The sequence below is a fragment of the Mustelus asterias genome, unplaced genomic scaffold, assembly GCF_964213995.1.
Source record: "Mustelus asterias unplaced genomic scaffold, sMusAst1.hap1.1 HAP1_SCAFFOLD_632, whole genome shotgun sequence".
NCBI classification, from domain to species: domain Eukaryota; kingdom Metazoa; phylum Chordata; class Chondrichthyes; order Carcharhiniformes; family Triakidae; genus Mustelus; species Mustelus asterias.
In genome coordinates, this window is record NW_027590581.1 from 61815 (window position 1) to 80124 (window position 18310).

General features: G+C 45.3%; 1 protein-coding gene across 1 annotated transcript; it reads right to left on the reverse strand.

Moving 5' to 3' along the window:
• Positions 1 to 16798: 16798 nt before the first annotated feature.
• Positions 16799 to 17836, reverse strand: LOC144487170 (uncharacterized). The gene has a single exon (XM_078205234.1). It carries the CDS (start codon positions 17834 to 17836, stop codon positions 16799 to 16801), a length of 1038 nt encoding a protein of 345 aa, XP_078061360.1.
• Positions 17837 to 18310: the final 474 nt, after the last annotated feature.

The window sequence follows — 18310 nt, forward strand, 5'->3', positions numbered from 1 at the left end:
ATCCTCGACCTGATATTGAGACACATTCCGATTGTTTTTGATGAACAGTTTCATTTCCTGAAATTCATCCCCGTGTGTAATATCCACGCCGTCCTGCTTTATGCAGCCACTGACTGTTCTGTCTGGTTCACCGTCACTTTCACCTTTGATCGATTTGTGGCCATTTGTTGCCAGAAGCTGAAAAATAAATATTGCAGTGAGAAAACGGCATCTGTAGTCTTGGGAACAGTGACTGCGCTGAGCTGCTTAAAGAATATTTTCTGGTATTTTATGGTAACACGTCAGTATGTATTGATGAACGACCCTTGGTTTTGTAATTACTCATTTGATGTCATGTTTTCTCCAGTTTGGGGAGCAATTGTGTTCCTCCATTACATTCTAACCCCATGTATCCCATTTGTTCTGATTCTGCTGCTCAATGTTCTCACCGTCAGACACATTTTAGTAACGAGCAGAGCCCGCAGGAGACTGTGGGCTCACGGCAATGGGGAGAGTCTCAGAGACCCAGAAATGGAAAGTCGAAGGAAGTCCATCATTTTACTGTTTGTTATTTCAGCCAATTTCATCCTGTTATGGTCAACGTTAATGATTGATACTTTAGCTTTCCAGATGTTCTGGTTGGGGTATCCATCTCCATACAGTGCGATTTTTGTTCGGGACTTGGGCTTCATGCTGCAGCTCCTGAGTTGCTGCACAAATACCTTTATTTATGCGGTCACCCAGACTAAGTTCAGGGAGCAGTTGAAGAATGTGATGAAATATCCCTTTACTCAATGTCATTAAGGGAAGAACTGAACCACTGAGAGTTTCCAGATTTTTGTTTTCATTTTCATTTACATTTCCTGAAAGGGGAGGGTACAGACAGGACAGGATCTCCATAGATTCATACAGTTGTACAGCAGAATCGGTCCATCAAGTCTGCACCCACAATAACTACCACTCAAGTCACATCACTTACATGCTCTCGCACTTGTCCCATATCCTTGACTGTTATGATGTTTCATGTTCTCATCCAAATACTTTTTAAAGGTTGTAAGATTTCCTGCCTCCATTACATTCACAGGCAGTGCATTCCAGATTCTCACCATCCATTGAGTATTTTTTTTTCAAATCCCCTCTGAATCCCCTGCTCCTTGCCCAAAAACTACGCCCCTTGTGATTGATCCACAACCAAGGGGAATAGCTGCTTCCCATTCAGCATGTCCATACCTCTCATAATCTTATTTACCTCAATCATGTCTCCTCGGCCACCTCTGTTCTAGAACAAAATAACAATCCAAGCCTATCCAGTCTCCCTTTATTGCTCAAATGCTCCATTCTATGCAAAAGTGTGGTGAATATCCTCTGTACCAGTGGAATCACATCCTTCCTATTGTGAGATGACCAGAACTGTACGCAATATGCCTGCCGTGGCCTAACCAGTGTTCTGTACAGCTCCAACATTATCCTTGCTCCTCTACTCTCTGCCAAAACTGTTAAAAGCAAGTGTCTGTATGTGTTCCTAAATATCATATTCAACTGCTCTGCGGCCTTGACGGATCTATGAATAATTACCCCAAGAACCCTCTTTTCCTCTGAGCCTCCTCGTGTCCTGCCATTCATTAAATACTCCCTTGTCTGGTTACTTCTCCCAAAGTGCATCAGCTCGCACTTATCAGGATTAAATACCATCTGCCACTGCTCTGCCATCTGACCAACCCATCTATATCTTCCTGGCAACTACAGCCTTTTTCTTTACCCTTAACCACCCCACCAACCTTGCTTATCATTCCTCTACATTATCATCTTATTATTTGTGTAGATAGCAAACAATATGTGTCCCTGCACTGATCTTTGTGGTAAGCCACTAGACACCAGCTTCAGCCACTCAAGCAGCCTTCTTTGATGATACTTTGTTTACGATTACGAAGCCAGTTTTGGATCTGCATTGCAAAGTTTCCCTGAATTCCATGTCCTTTAAACTTGTCAATCAGTTCCCCCATGTGCGTCCTTGCCAAAGGCTTTGCTAAAATCCATATAAACTACATTAATTGGACCCTCGCATTGGCTAGGTCAACTGTCCAATATCCACCTCCCTTGTTCTGACTTGACAGCAAAACAATGACAATGATATATCACCTCACCGATTCACCCTTCCAGCTGCCCATTATCCCGCTGCTTCATTCTGATTGGACAGCAATCATCCAAACATCACCGTCTTGGAAAGTGGTTCTACAATTCCCACAGTGCAGCGGTGGGGGTGGCCTGAAGAAATGAGGTCATGTAGAGGGCACGAGCTAACCGAAGGGAAGTGAGGTCACAGAGGGCACCTCCATAAACATCTGGGGTTCAGAGTTCAGTGTTGCATTTTCAATTTGGAGTCAAAATGGGACAGGAGCTTGAAGGGGAACAGGAGGGTCATTCGGCTCCAGAATCAGTCCCAGCGAGAGAGAGGGTGGGAGGGATAGATATCTAGCATAGAAATAAAGCAATAGGATCAGACACCTAGAGAGAGAGAACAAAGAACAAAGAACAAAGAACAATACAGCACAGGAACAGGCCCTTCGGCCCTCCAAGCCCGCGCCGCTCCCCGGTCCAGGATTGAATCCTGAATCCAGGATCCCCTCCCAATTTTCCAGCCTATCTACATACCAATATCCTATCCACCGAGCTGTCCCTCACAGCTACGATGCTTTGTTCATTACAACCTATGAACTCACCCCCACCCCCCCATTCCAGACCATGTGATCTCCAGGGAGAGGCGAAAACCCAGAGTGAAAAACCCCAGGGCCAATATGGGGAAAAAAAAATCTGGGAAATTCCTCTCCGACCCCCTGAGGCGATCGAAACGAGTCCAGGAGATCACAATGGCCCTGATCGGAAAATGCTTCCCAACCCTTGTCATTTCCACTTCCACGAACACCATATGAATTCCCTGCCCCCGAGACAGGTTCCCAACTATCAGAAAGAAGGGGAGAGTGAGGTAGAGCGAGAGGGGCAATGACAGCGTGGGGCAGTGAGAGAGGTAAAGAGAGAAGGTGGGGCAGTGAAAGCGTGGGACAGAGACATCATGGAGCAGAGTGAGTGGGGAAGATAGAGATTGGGGTAGAGTGAGAGGGGCAGAGAGAGAGAGGGGGTAGAGAGATAGTAGCACATGGAAAGAGGGGGCAGAGATAGCAGGGGCATAAAGGGAGAAGCGGCAGAGATAGTGGGGAACAATAGACACAAAAAAAGAACAAAGAGCAAAGAATACAGCACAGGAACAGGCCCTTCGGCTCTCCAAGTCTGCACCGATCATGTGTTCCTAACTAGACCATCTGTTTGTATCCCTCTATTCCCAGTCTGTTCATGTGGCTATCTAGATAAGTCTTAAATGATCCTAGCGTGTCTGCCTCAATCACCTTGCTTGGTAGTGCATTCCAGGCCCCCACCACCCTCTGTGTAAAGTACGTCCCCCGCATATCTGTATTGAACCTTGCCCCCCTTACCTTGAACTTATGACCCCTTGTGTTTGTCATTTCTGACCTAGGAAATAGCTTCCAACTGTTCACCCTATCTATGCCCTTCATAATTTTATAAACTTCCGTCGTTCCAGGGAGAACAACCCTAGTTTACTCAATCTCTCCTCATAGCTAATACCCTCCATACCAGGCAACATCCTGGTAAACCTTTCCTGCCCTCTCTCCAAAGCCTCCACGACCTTCTAGTCATGTGGCGACCAAAACTGGATGTAGTATTCCAAATGTGGCCTAACCAATGTTCGATATAACTGCAACATCATATGCCAACTTTTATACTCCATGCCCCGTCCAATAAAGGCAAGCATGCCATATGCGTTTTTCACCACCTTTTCCACCTGTGCTGCCTCCTTTAAGCATCTGTGGACTTGCACACCCAGATCCCTCTGTGTGTCTATACTCCTGATGGTTCTGCCATTTATTGTATGGCTCCCCCCTGCATGAGATCTACCAAAATGCATCACTTCGCATTTATCTGGATTAAATTCCATCTGCCATTCCTCTGCCCAGTTTTCCAGCCTATCTATATCCTGCTGTGTTCTCTGACAATGTTCATCACTATCTGCAACTCCAGCAATCTTTGTGTCGTCCGCAAACTTACTAATTAGACCAGCTATATCTTCTTCCAAATCATTTATATATATCTCGAACAGCAGAGGTTCCAGTACAGAGCCCTGCGGAACACCACTAGTCACAGACCGCCAGTCAGAAAAAGGCCCCTCCACTGCTACCCTCTGTCTTCTCTGGCCAAGCCAGTTCTGTACCCATCTAGCTAGCTCACCTTTGATCCCGTGAGATTTAACCTTTTGCATCAGCCTGCCATGAGGGACCTTGTCAAATGCTTTACTAAAATCCACGTCGACGACATCCACGGCCCTTCCCTCGTCAGTCATTTTTGTCACCTCCTCAAAAAAATCAACCAAATTTGTGAGGCATCACCTCCCTCGTACAAAACCATGTTGTCTATCGCAAATGAGATATTTCAGTTCTAAATGTGTGTAGAACCTATCTCTAAGAATCTTCTCCAACAATTTCCCTACCACGGACGTCAAGCTCACTGGCCTATAATTACCTGGGTTATCCTTCCTACCCTTCTTAAATAACGGGACCACATTTGCTATCCTCCAATCCTCTGGGACCTCACCTGTGTCCAAGGAAGAAACAAAGTTTACTGTTAGAGGCCCAGCAATTTCTGGGCACAGGGAAGAGAAAGAGAGACAGAGAGTTGGGGTGGGGGGGGGGGGGGTGAGGGGACGAACGTTAGTGAGAGACACGTGAAGAGAAAGCCACAATAATGGAGAATAATGCTGGAGTTATATACAATAATATTTCAAATTTAGAAATGAACTACGTTTAATATTTTAAAAATGAAAAGAGACACCAAAATAGCTGAGAATGCACAGCCAAACACTGAATGGCTGCAGGGTCTCTCTCTGAGGAACATTGAACGCCTCCCTGTGCTTACTGAAAAAGTAATTGTAGAACTATCCAAAGACTGATTCCCATCTCCGATATTGACAAAGGGACGTAACAACTATTTTATGTCAGATACGTTGGATGTTAATTTCCTCGACATAAATGTGAATCCTGTGTCTCCACTTGGAATACAAAACGACAGGTGTTAAAAGCTAGCCCATCGAGCTGTCCAGGGCTGCCGTCTGACAGTCTGTCAGTCTGTATGTGTTGTGTGTGGCCTGTGAGCAAACCAGCTGGACGTTTGCCACATTGAAAACGATACAGTAACTGGAGCCGTAGCCCTACAAAATAGCCAGCTGTTGCAGGAATATCTAAAGCTCCCTCTCTGACTGTGAAAGTCAATCATCCAGCAGAACAATTGCAGCTGGAAAAGTATCTGGAATCTCTCTACTGAACAACAGGACACCTGAGATGAAGAATCTGTATCGGTCACAGCGCTCAGCATCTACTCCACACCCCTCAAGGACAGTTCCATACAACTTAAGATTTGTATTTACTGACTATTAAACACAATTGGCACATCTAAGCTGTATGAATGTAGAGGCATATGTTTTACCACTTATTCTTACACTTATAGGAAGGAATAAACACTCTAGTTGGAATTGTACGGCCTCGTTACGCCATTTTTGCAGCGGAAAATGTCGTAATATCGGACGTAAAGAGGACAGCGTGAATGGCACCCGTTTTCGCACCTCACGCGTCATTATAACACCCGGATTCCGAGCGCGGTCAGCCTCTCAATGGAAATGGGCGAGTGGTTGATTGGTTTATTTCATTTTACGGTAGTGTTGATTTCCATGTGTTTCGCAACACAGTGCTCGATCGTCTGGGCTCGCTTGATTTTATGGCCTTGTCGTGAGAGGTTCTCTGCATTGAGTAAAACACCTGCTCAACATGAATGGGGAACAGTCATGTTGGCCTTGCGGGTGGAACTGGACGCCATTGAAGTCCTCCAGCGAGGCCGAGTGCAAGGCGGAGGTGCCCATAGGGAGTGCCAGACTGGCAGTACCAGCCTAGCACCTGGGCAATGCCAGCCCTTTTTTATTATATAAATTTATTAGTCACATGCAGACTTACATCAACACTGCAATGAAGTTACTGTGAAAATCCCCCCAGTCGCTACACCCTGGCGCCTGTTCAGGTAAACTGGGGGAGAATTTAGCATGTCCAATCCACCTAACCAGCACGTCCTTCGGACTGCATGAAAAACGGAGCACCCAGAGGAATCCCACGCAGACACGGGGGCAATGTGCAGACTCCACACAGACAGTGACCCCAAGCCGGAAATCGGACCTGTGTCCCTGGCGTTGTGAGGCAGCACTGCTAACCATTGTGCCACCGTGCCACCTGTGCAATGCCCACAGGGCAGTACAGGAGTGGGGCTTGTGTGGGCAGTGCTGGGGGCTGTGCCAACGGAGGCGGGCCAATGTGGGAGGGGGCCCGCTGCCACTCTGCCTGCCGTCAGTGGGAGAGAGACGGGAGCCCCGATTGTTTTGTGTGTGGGCGGGGCAGCGAGGGCTACATCCCCGCGATTTCGGGGGAGGCGTGGGGAACTAGTTGTGGCTGTATGCTGTAATAGGGGCCTGACAGCTCTCTCTGTGCCTGTCAGACCCCTGCTGCTGCTAATGCACATGTGCGGCATCAGAGGTCTGGTATGCTAAGCCCTGCCCACAGCCTGCCTGGCTAGAAATTGACTAGCCCATCTTTTCAGAGAGAGAGTGCACAAGATTGGGCGTGAAAATTGGCCCCAAAAAAGGACCTGGAACTCTCCCATTCTCAGACTAGATATATGATAGATAGATACCTACAGTGCAGAAAAAGGCCCTTCGGCCCATCGAGTCTGCACCGACCACAATTTCACCCATGCCCTATCCCCATACCCCACCCACTAATCCCTCTAAACTAGACATCTCAGGACTCGAAGGGGCAATTTTAGCATGGCCAATCAACCTAACCTGCACATCTTTGGACGGTGGGAGGAAACCGGAGCACCCGGAGGAAACCCACGCAGACACGAGGAGAATTGCAAACTCCACACAGACAGTGACCCAAGCCAGGAATCGAACCCAGGTCCCTGGAGCTTGTGAAGCAGTAGTGCTAACCACTGTGCTACCGTGCCGCCCTAGCTGGATACTTTGAAAAAATCTTGTAAAATTTCACCCTTTCTTAAGTGAGGAAAGCCTGATTAAATTGATTCCTGTTTTAATATAACTATTGAGTCTGGAAAACAAATTGAAGGGAAAGGGATGCTTGATGTATTAAAAATTCATGCTACGTGCAGAGGGTGGGTTGAAAAAACTCATGGAGCCAATCATCCCTCCACACCAGGATGTGTGCTAATTGGTGGTGGGCGTCCGGAACAAGCTGCCAGAGGTAGTAGTAGAGGTGGGTACAATTTTGTCTTTAAAAAGCATTTAGATAGTTACTGGGTTAGATAGTTATAGAGGGATATGGGCCAAATGCGGGCAATTGGGATTGGCTTCGGGGTTAAAAAAAAGGGTGGCATGGACAAGTTGGGCCGAAGGGCCTGTTTCCATGCTGTAAACCTCTATGACTCTATGAGTCAGGCAATTGACATTACTTGTGACGAGTGAGAAACTGAAAAGTATGTCTGCAGGCCCGCATTTTGCAATGCTGAATTTACTATTTCTGCCAACAATGACAGACAGAGAAGGGAGTCCATCAAGCCTGTCCACAATACAAGTGAATTAAATGTGAATTGCAGTCACTATTGCAATGCAGGAAAGAGTCACCATGCGCACAGCAAGATCCCCGGTGATGTGATCACCTGTTGCAGCTTGTCGACTGAGGTTTAAAAATCTTGGAGAGCTGTCCTCCTTTAGGAAGGAGTGAGGTGAAGTGTTTAAGATGCTCCAGAAAGGCCAGGTGGAGCATCTATTTAGTACTTTATCTGAGCAATTCACTGCGGAGACGCTCCGACTCCATTCGCACTGGCAGTGCAAGTGGCAGGTGGAATCTGCGCTAAGGTCTCGAGAGGCAGACCTGAAACCACAACTTTCTGAATCAGAGGCGATAGAATTGAGAAACGTAACAGTTAACACGGAGACGCGGATAGAACTTTAACTGGAGACACCACCTGTGCCAGTTCTGTTTGGTGAGGTTTTTGTACAGCGACAGATGAGTTTTAAACATCTGTGTCTCTCAATACGCAGAAATAGACAGCAGTGTCTTGGATTTCTGCTCGAGTAATCGTTAAAGGAAAGTTATTTTCTGCATTAGTCTGACCGGCCTCGAATTTTCCCTTGGCGAAATCTGCGTCTCTTCTGTCGTTTCTATATCGGTGCAGAACAAAATGTGGAGCCTGCTCCGTGTGCTATCTGTACCAATAGAGATCGGGTTCATTGTTGTTTGTTGTGTAGCTGCAGTCCATTTTCACTCTATCTCCTTCAGTAATATGCTGTTCAGTCTGAGGATGAGACACAGAATCTGCTTGAATCAGCCCTGAAATAAAACATAAGGGAAGGTTCAATGCAACACTGAGTGAAAAATTCCATGAACATTACCCTACTGCAAACAAACAAGGAGTTATAGTTTTACATACCAAACACCAGCCAAAGTATAACAAGATGCTGAAACCACTTGAATCCCATCATTTCTTGGCCAGTAATCTCTTTGGATCAGATGTGTGGAGATACAGATATATTTACTATTGTCATCTTTTAAGTTAAGCGACTGTTGTACAGAAAGCAAAAACAGAAGGCGAGGAAGGGCCTTGTGATTTTTTTCCAATATAAAGTAGCAATGCGAAAACTGGGTAGCAGCATGTTAACACGAGTACTCAGCTAGTTTCTCCACCTGCACCATCTGACAGTGTCCCTGCTCTGGGCGGGGTTGTGTTTGGCAATTCACCCCACCCCTTCCCTCCACAAACCACTTGTTCATTAAATATAACATTCGGGCAAGTAATTTGTGATGGCAATATTTTTGGAGATAAACTCATTTTTCTTTTCGGAATGCTCTCGATGGATGTGTTTCCTCCAAACGCTTGCGCTTTTCCTGGCCGGTTGAAACTCTGGTGGTGGGGGGTGCATGAGGTGGAGGATTTCGAGAAATAGACAGCCACGTTTCATGCATCTTATGTCTGCTCATTTGGACTGGATCTTCTTGATGAGGTGTTGGAGCAACTGTCTTATCCTTAGTTTTCACCACCACTGGTCTTCTGCATGTAGTATCGTTTTCTGCCTCCCAAGCTGGGGAGTGTCCAGCACTCATCCGATGTTATACGGGAGTCATTGTTATTCTGTACTTGCAACCTGTCCTGGGAGTGAGTGCAGGCAATACTTCTGGAAATAAACTCCTTTTTCTTTTCGGCATTCTCGTGATGGATGACGTTTGATGCAACAGCTTGCGCTTTTCCTGGCCGGTTGAAACTCTGGTGGTGGTTGGTGCATCAGGTGGAGGATTTCTAGAAACAGGCATCCCCATTTTATGCGTTCTTTGGATTGGATCTTCTTGATGAGGTGTTGGAGCAACTGCCTTATCCTCAGATTGGTCATCACCACCACTGGTCTTCTGCATGTAGTATAGGATTTCATCGTTTCCTGCCTCCCAAGCTGAGAAGTGACCAGCACTCATCCGATGTTGTCCGGGAATCTTTGTTATTCTGTACTTGCAACTTGTCCTGGGAGTGAGTGATGGCAATATTTTAGGAGATAAACTCGTCTTTCTTTTCAGAATGCTCTCGATGGATGATGTTTGAGCCAACAGCTTGGGCTTTTCCTGGCCGGTTGAAACTCTGGTGGTGGGTGGTGCATCTGATAGAGTTATTGGTGATGCCCTTTCTAAGTAGTTGAAGATGTGCTTTACTGAAGCGCTTGCACAGATGGCAAACTTTGAAGACCTCTTTGGGGGTTGCTTTACTGGATATCTGATACTCGTAATTTGTGGTGTGGACTTTTTGAAATCGTTGGCCAGGGTTCATTATTGCACTCATGTACGAATCACACCGAGGAAGTATGTTTTCCAAATGACTGGCATCCATTTTGTCTCCTTTGAATTTACAATCAGATTACATATGTGTCTTGAAACAACATTGTATATATTGGGCTTTGCAGGGTTGTCGATGTATGTTCTCCCCCTATTAACTATAATAGGTGGAGGATTTTGAGAAACAGGCATCCCCATTTCATGCGTACTTTGGATTGGATCATTGATCACGCCCAGCAATGCATTGCGATCAGAAGAAAAATCCCCACGAATTCCAAATGAAAATATAGATCAAACCTCCTTTCTGCGAATATAGACAGGCTTTTGGTAGTAATCAAAAGGAACAGGCTGTTGTTTAATTGAACAACTAAAACGTCTTATTTTTGTTTCACTGAGTCTGAAATAAAGCTGGAACTGATCACTGGTCTGAAACCTGTTTGAATGCTCAACTCCAGGAAGTGCTGTCGACGATTGGAGGAACTAATATCCCATCAACGTGTTCACACTGACAAGAGACTGTTCTGGTGCTCTCACTCTGGGACTGGGTTCAGCTCAACTCACTGTAAACCAGCACACCGATGCTGGGGAGAGGCTGTTCACCTGCTCAGCGTGTAGGAAGGGATTTATCTGTTTGCCCAACCTGTTGACATACCTGAGAGTTCACATGTAATTACTATGATTAGATTCTTCTGTTAATAACATCCAGGACTGAACTATGTTCTTGGGTCTGTTTCTGATGATGTTAATAAACTCCACTTCAGGTCGAGAATAATATTCTGGATAAAGGATAAATAAATCAGCTTTGTGTTAAACATAGTGTGACAAGTCCTTTTACTGTCACCAACATAAGTTAGTTCCTTTTGAAATTCTCTCCCTCCCCCCTGTCTCCTCCAACAAGTGTGAGGAGCTCATGGAGCTTCTTTGTCACTAAGATTGAGACAATCTGATCAGCTGCCTCTGCTGATTCACTCCCTTCCACTGGCCCATGGAGCCAAACTGTCTCTAAAAGCTCCTCCTTCCTTGAGCCTTAAACTTGCCTCTTTCTTTAATTTTTCTCCTATCTCCTCTCATCCCCTCCAGAGCTCACCTTCTCCGCAAGACTCACTCTCTGCTCCCTTCACTCTATTCTCACTAAGTTGCTGACCATCACCTTCCCCGTGTGAGCTGATTGTTTTAATTGTTCCCTTGCCTCGGGTCCTGTCACTCTGCAAAACTACCAACATCAGCCTCCTCCTCAATGAACCAGCTCTTGATCCCACCGTTTGTGAAAACTAGTGCCCGATCTCCAACTTCCCTACCTCTCTAAGAACATAAGAACATAAGAAATAGGAGCAGGAGTAGGCCATCTGGCCCTTCGAGCCTGCCCCGCCATTCAACAAGATCATGGCTGATCTGAAGCGAATCAGTTCCACTTACCCGATCATTGAAGATCATCTAAGATCATTGAATGTCTTGGAAAATGGAGTTTGAGGGGAAACTCACAGGAAAAATCTCACAGTAAAATTTCTCCAAGTTTATGAAATAGGAAAGGGTAGCTGAAGTGAGGATTGGTCCCTCAGCAGGTAAGACTGAACAATCATGGGAATGAAGGAAATGGCCCAGACGCTGAACAAAATATTTGTCCCGTTTTCAGTGAAAGATACAAAATACAATTGTGTTGGAAGCAGTTCAGAGAAGATTCACTGGGCTGATTCCTGGGATGAAGGGGTTACTTTATGAGGAAAGGTTGGGTCCGCACACAGAGTTTCGAAGATTGAGAGCTGATCTTATTGAAACCTAAAATTCATGGGGGGGCTCGACAGGTTGGATGCTGAGAGGATGTTTCCCCTCATGGAAATCTCAAACTGGAGGCTGAGTTTAATAATAAGGGCGGTGAGGAGGAATTTCTTCTCATTCACTTTGGAATTCCCTCTCCTTGGAGAGCACTGGAGCTGGATCATTGAATATATTCAAGGCTGAGTTACACAGAGCTTTGATCAAAAGGGAGTCGAGGGTAACGGGAGCGAGGCAGGAATGTGGAGTTCAGGCTGCAATCAGCCATAATCTGATCATTCACAATCTCATTGAATGGCAGAGCAACCCCGGTGGGTGAAATGTCGACTCCTGCTCCTGTTTCTTATAAACTTCTGAAAAGGAAGGAGCTGCAGCAAGCAGCATAATTAAGGACCCCACACATCCTGGACATTCTCTCTTCCACTTTCTTCTGTTGAAAAAAAGATACAAAAGTCTGAGGTCACGTACCAACCGATATAAGAATAGCATTTTTCTCTGCTGCCATCAGACTTTTGAATGGACCTATCTCACACTAAGTTGATCTTTCTCTACACCCTAGCTATGACTGTAACACTACATTCTGCAATCTCTCATTTCCTTCTCTATGAACGGTATGCTTTGTCTGTATAGCACGCAAGAAACAATACTTTTCACTGTATACTAATACATGTGACAATAATAAATCAAATCGAAATGCCACCATAAATAAAATGCATGATCTGGAATATCCATGAGAATGCAATCCTGAAATTACAAACAGGATTGATTCAGGCATCTCACCTTCCTGAGACACCAGTGAGCTCACGTTACAGTGAAGTCAATTCTGCAGTGATCACTTGTGATACTACTGTGCATTTAAGGAAGGTATTTTAATCCTGATTCTCTGGGGGTTTTTTGTATTGTTGCCGTGATGTCTGATGAAAGCACAATGGGCCTTTTTGTTTATCTGTAATTTGGGCCGAATGGAATGTCCTGGAGTTTTACGAGTTTACGTCCCTTTTGAATTGTTGTGGGAAGATTGATTGACAGGTCAAGGTCAGGTGGTTCCTTCACAGGAGAATCCAAGGATTCACTTTCAGTTTTCGGTAGAAGCTGTTAGATCCCAGACTGAAAAGCAGTATTTCTGTGTCTCTCCCTGGTATTAGAAATTCTGCTGGCTCGATGGAAGCAGTCTTCCTTGCCTTTCTGGAGTGAAAATGTTGCCATTAGTGGTTTGCTAGCTAGAGGCAAGCAGTGGCTCTATCTCTACCTCGAGGGTGCTGGGAGCTACAGGACGGGGAAGTCAGCATTTCAATTCTCCATCCAAAGGACTAATTCACAGCAGGTGTTGCAGAACTGCAAAATCACGTGAGCATTCGTATTTTCTGTGCTAAACCAAAACCATGTGTGTATGTTGATAAGAATGTTGTGTTGGAACAGTACATTGAGCTGTTAATGTTTACACAATATCATGTTTTTTTTTCTTGTTTGTAATTGGTAAAAGCTCTTGCTAAGTTTCTTTCTATGTGTTAATTGTATTTTTAAATAAACTTTGTTTGATAAAAGCTCCCCAGTGGCTCACTTGAATCATACCCGTGCCAAAGTCAAAATGCAAAGCTTATGATCTGGGATGACTTCATAAAACACCTTGGAGTTTCTGACCTGGATTATAACACACTGCTATGTGGACACTCTCCCTCTTCACTAATTCCCATCTCCTACTGTCTGGCAGATTGGAGAGGGACTGTAAACTTGGGTTTCTGTATTTAGTTCCTAATTTTATTGTCACTCTAACCCCAGTCTCTGTGTCGTCACACCAAATAAATAATTAAAACTAATTGGGACTTAAATGGTGGTGAGTATACCCAGCATTCTCTGTGATGGGGAAAGTCCCCTCTCTACATCATGGGAGACGAATGCACAATAACAGCGTTGGATTGTTTGGAGCATGCCCAAGGCGAGTGATGGTGAAGAAGAGATTTTTCTCCCATTTGCTGCCGGTAAGTGGTGGCAGAGGCAGCGAGATATGAGGGAGTCGTGGAGCTGGCAGGTGGATGCAGTGGGTCATTAACACCCAGGGTTGGTAGCAAATCTGGAATAAAACCCTGCAGGTCCTGCATTTGCAGCTCCAGGAATTCTGCTCCAGACCAGGGTCAGATTAATGGCTGTCATTTTGTTTCAACAGGGAGCAGAACACATGTGTGGTCACCTTGACACAACAGCGAGGGGGCGGGGCTTCAGAGTCCCAGTGACCAGGAGAGAAAATCATTGATTTTACTGTTAGGCTGCAGGCAGGAGCTGGAGATCTGAACACAGAGGAGAGGGAGGGAGAAAACTGGGAGTGGAGGAAAGAAATGGTGGAGCTGGTGAAATAAAAACAGAAAACGCTGGAAAAGCTCTCGGTCTGGCAGCATCTGTTGAGAGAGAAACAGAGCTAATGTTTCATGTCCAACGTGACTCTTCTGAAGAAGAACAAGAAAGGACGGCTGGTCCTCCAACCAGAGAGAGAGTGTCAGAGGCCGCTCTGAGCAAGAGCTCCCTCATTGGCTGTGCCGGGTCTGTCACCGGAAACAGCCGAGAAGCTGTCGCCAGTTTATACCCGGGACCAGAAGCTGCTTATTCTCAATTAAACAGGGAATTCCTGCAAACACACTGCAGCTCCTTCTCTATCTGAAGATCCAATGTCTGTTGTATAATTGTCCCAGGGTTAACAGGCTCCTCTTAACTCCTCCAACTGATTTTTCACAGATTATTTTAAATGGCTTTATTCTAAATTAGTAACACCAGCTTTAAAGTCACTGATTCAAGACTATCACAAACACATTAAATCATCACACAATAAATACCAGTCATTTTTCAGACTGGAATTTTAAACCCACTGTTTCGCTCTCACTCAGGAACAGATCCCAGTTTTACACCAATCTCTGATTTGACAGCACGTTTCCAGCATTCACCGCTGTTCTTCCTGACTCTGAACACAGTTGTAAAGGAGCTTCTGTTCCCTGTTTAGGAGCTCAGAGCCATGAGTGAATTCACTGGGTCCTGAAGGGTCAGTATTTCCAATATTCACTCCTCCAGTTTCCAGGTTGCGTCTGTCCCTCACTCAATGCCTGTTGTATTGTTGTCCCAGCGGTTAACAGGCTCCTGTGAACTCCTTCATCTGATACTTTAATGCAGACTTTTATAAATTATTTTGAATGAGTTTATTTTAAAATAGTAACACCAGCATTAAAGTCACTGATTCAAGACAGTCACAAAAACATGTTAAATTATCAATGGCTACTGAGTACAGCCAGGCCTCAGGCAAGGGTTTCTGAGTCGATTCTGTGCAATGAAATGTCTTATCAGTGTTGCCATGGTGAGCTGTCTGCAGTAAAGAGCCTGTTTGAGCCTCGAACTCAGACTAAACTCTCTCCCAAACACAAAAAAATATTAGACCCCGTACCTCAATGAATTGTCATAAATTATAAAGGGTTTAGATACGGAAATCATTCAAGCTGGAGCGTGTGTTTGAAAATATTATCCTACATTTTATAAAATAAACTTCTCAACAATTGGTTCAGCTGCTGTTTGAGAATTGAGTCAGGTTTTGGGAATCTGACACCAGGAAGGCCATGGAACACGGTGCAGAACAGATTCACTGCAGCTCAGAAAGAAGCCACTCTGCCATTGGTGTCATTGCCAACTCTTTGGAAGAGCTATCCCATTAATCCTACTCGTCTGCTGTTTCCCCACAGCTCCAGAAATAATTTCCCTTCAAACATTTCTCCAATTCTCTTTTGAAAGTTATTGTTGAACCTGCTCCCAGAAGCTTTCAGGCAGCACACTCCATCACTGTGGAATGAAATGTTTTCTCAGGGTGACCCATCTTCGAACTTAGTCCCAATTTCATTTTCCCATGAGGAGAAACTGGGAATCTTTTCATTCGAACAAAGCAGGATGAGAGGAAATGTGAACAACTTGTTCAAAACTGGATCAAGACCATCATCCAAGATACTACAAATACTCTTTCTCTTTCAAGATGAGTCTGATGTCCATCATTGGGAGATGCTGGAATCCATTAATAAGGAGATGCCCTACCTTAACCTCCTTCATCACAGATTCGAGAATTTTTCCAATGACCGATGTTAACCTAATTGGCCCACAGTTTCCTGCTTTCTGTCTCCCTCCTTTCTTGAATAGAGGAGTCACATTCTCTATTTTCCAATCTGATTGGATCTTTCCAGAATCCAGAGTATTTTGGAAAATTAAACCCATTGCAACTACTATTTCAGCAGCCACTTCTGTAAGACCCGAGAACATTGTGCATCAAGACAAGGGAATTGTCAGCTTTGAGATACAATAATTCTCTCACTTCCTCGTCTCTGGAGCATGTTATAAGTTCCCTGTAATTGTGTCAAGTTCCTCTCTCCCTTTCACTCCCTTATTCACAGTTATTTCTGAGGATGTTATTTGTTTCCTCCACAGTGGAGACTTGTAGAAACTCTTACTGTCTGTTTCTATATTTCTCGCTAACCTTCTCTCAGACTCTAATTCCCCTCTCCTTACTGATCTTTTTGTCATTCTTTGCCATTCTTTATATTCTGTATCTGAGATTATAAAAACCTCAGCTTTTCAATAGTTGTTGGTGGCTCCGGTGGGTTCAGTTCTCAGCTGTGGGCAGCATCAGGTTCAGCTTCACCCAGCACATCTATATCTGCAATGTCACCTTGATCTCACATTTATAAAACTCCTTACAGACAATGAGAAACATCCCAAAGGGTTTTACAGGAGCAGTGACTCTGAGCCACATCAGGAGATATGAGGATGTTAAACCGAAGACCCCCCCATCTGCTCTCTAAGATCCTATAGTGACTATTTTGAACAAGAGCAGGGAGTTCACCCCTGTGAGAGCAATATTACCCCTCACCCAATCTCCCTAAAAACAGATCATCACTGCTCATTATCATGTTGCTCTTTGTGGAGGCTGATTACGCACGGAGATGATCTGAGGTTGTGAAGAGTGTGATATCAATGCAAATTTTGTCAAAGCCCAGTTCCTGTACTTAGCAGCAGCATCATCAACACTTCCCCAGTGTCATAATGAGCAAAGTTCAGTCCTGAATCTGATGAGCAGAGCAGTGCAGTCATTTATGAACTCGCTGGTGCACCAGCAGGTTGTATGATCGATTAAAACACTTTCCACATGTGGAGCATGTGAAGGGCTTCTCCCCGGTGTGAATTCGCTGGTGTGCCTGCAGGGTAGATGAATTAATAAATCCCTTCCCACACTCAGAGCAGGAGAAGGGTCTCTCATTGGTGTGAACTCGCTGGTGTATCAGCAGATTGGATGATCGAATAAATCCCTTCCCACACTCGGAGCAGGTGAATGGTCTCTCCCCAGTGTGAACTCGCTGGTGTGTCAGCAGATTGGATGGTCGCGCAAATCCCTTTCCACATTCAGAGCAGATGAATGGTCTCTTCTCAGTGTGAATCTGCTGGTGTGTCAGCAGGTTGGAGGACTGAGTGAATCCCTTCCCACACTGGGGGCAGATGAACGGCCTCTCCCCAGTGTGAGTGCGCTGATGTACAGTGAGTTCAAATAATCGTCTGAACCCAGTTCCGCAGTGAGAGCATCTGAACGGTCTCTCATCAGTGTGAACACGTTGATGGTATTGAAGATCTCCAGAACCTTTGAAGCACTTCCCACACTCTGGACATTTAAAAGGTCTCTCACCAGTATGAACTCGTTGGTGTATCTGAAGGTGGGGTGATGTCCTGAACCTCTTCCCACACTGTGAGCAGTTGAACGGTGTGTCCCCGGTGTGAATGCGCTGGTGCTCCCTCAGTCCATGTGGGTTTTTGAAGCTCTTCTCACAGTCGGAGCATTTAAACTTTCTCTTGTCAGTGTGAACTTGCTGATGTTTCAGCAGGTGGGATGAGAGAGCGAATCCTTTCCCACACATGGGGCAGATGAATGGCCTCTCCTCAGTGTGGAGTCTCTGGTGTCTCTGAAGGCAAATTAACTGAGTGAATCCCTTCCCACACATAGAGCAAGTAAACGGCCTCTCCCCGGTGTGTCTGCGTCGATGGATTTCCAGCTCGCACGGGCGTCTGAATCCCTTCCCACAGTCCCTACATTTCCATGGTTTCTCCCTGGTGTGAATGGTGCTTTTTCCTTCCATGCTCAGGTCCTGATGAATCGAATGAACCTGGATGCTGGAATTTGAAACAGAAACAGAAAATCTCAGCAAGTCTGACAGCATCTGTGGAGAGAGAATAGAGTCAACGTTTTGAGTCTAGATTACCCTTCGTCAGAGAGGAAAGAGACCATACTTTTAGTCAGACAAATAAATGTGTCACAAAAACAAAAAATGCTGAAAAATCTCAGCAGGTCTGACAGCATCTGAGGAGGCACGGTGGCACAGTGGTTAGCACTGCTGCCTCACAGCGCCAGGGACCCAGGTTCAATTCCCGACTTGGGTCACTGTCTGTGTGGAGTTTGCACATTCTCCCCGTGTCTGCATAGGTTTCCCTGGGTGCTCCGGTTTCCTCCCACAGTCCAAAGATGTGCAAGTTAGGTGCATCGGCTTTGCTAAATTCTCCCTCAGTGTATCGAACAGGCGCCAGAGTGTGGCAACTGGAGAATTTTCACAGTA

What these genes read in the sequence shown, in the direction of transcription:
- LOC144487170 (XM_078205234.1), bottom strand. Translation starts at nt 17,836, where the DNA reads ATGGAAGGAAAAAGCACCATTCACACCAGGGAGAAACCATGGAAATGT.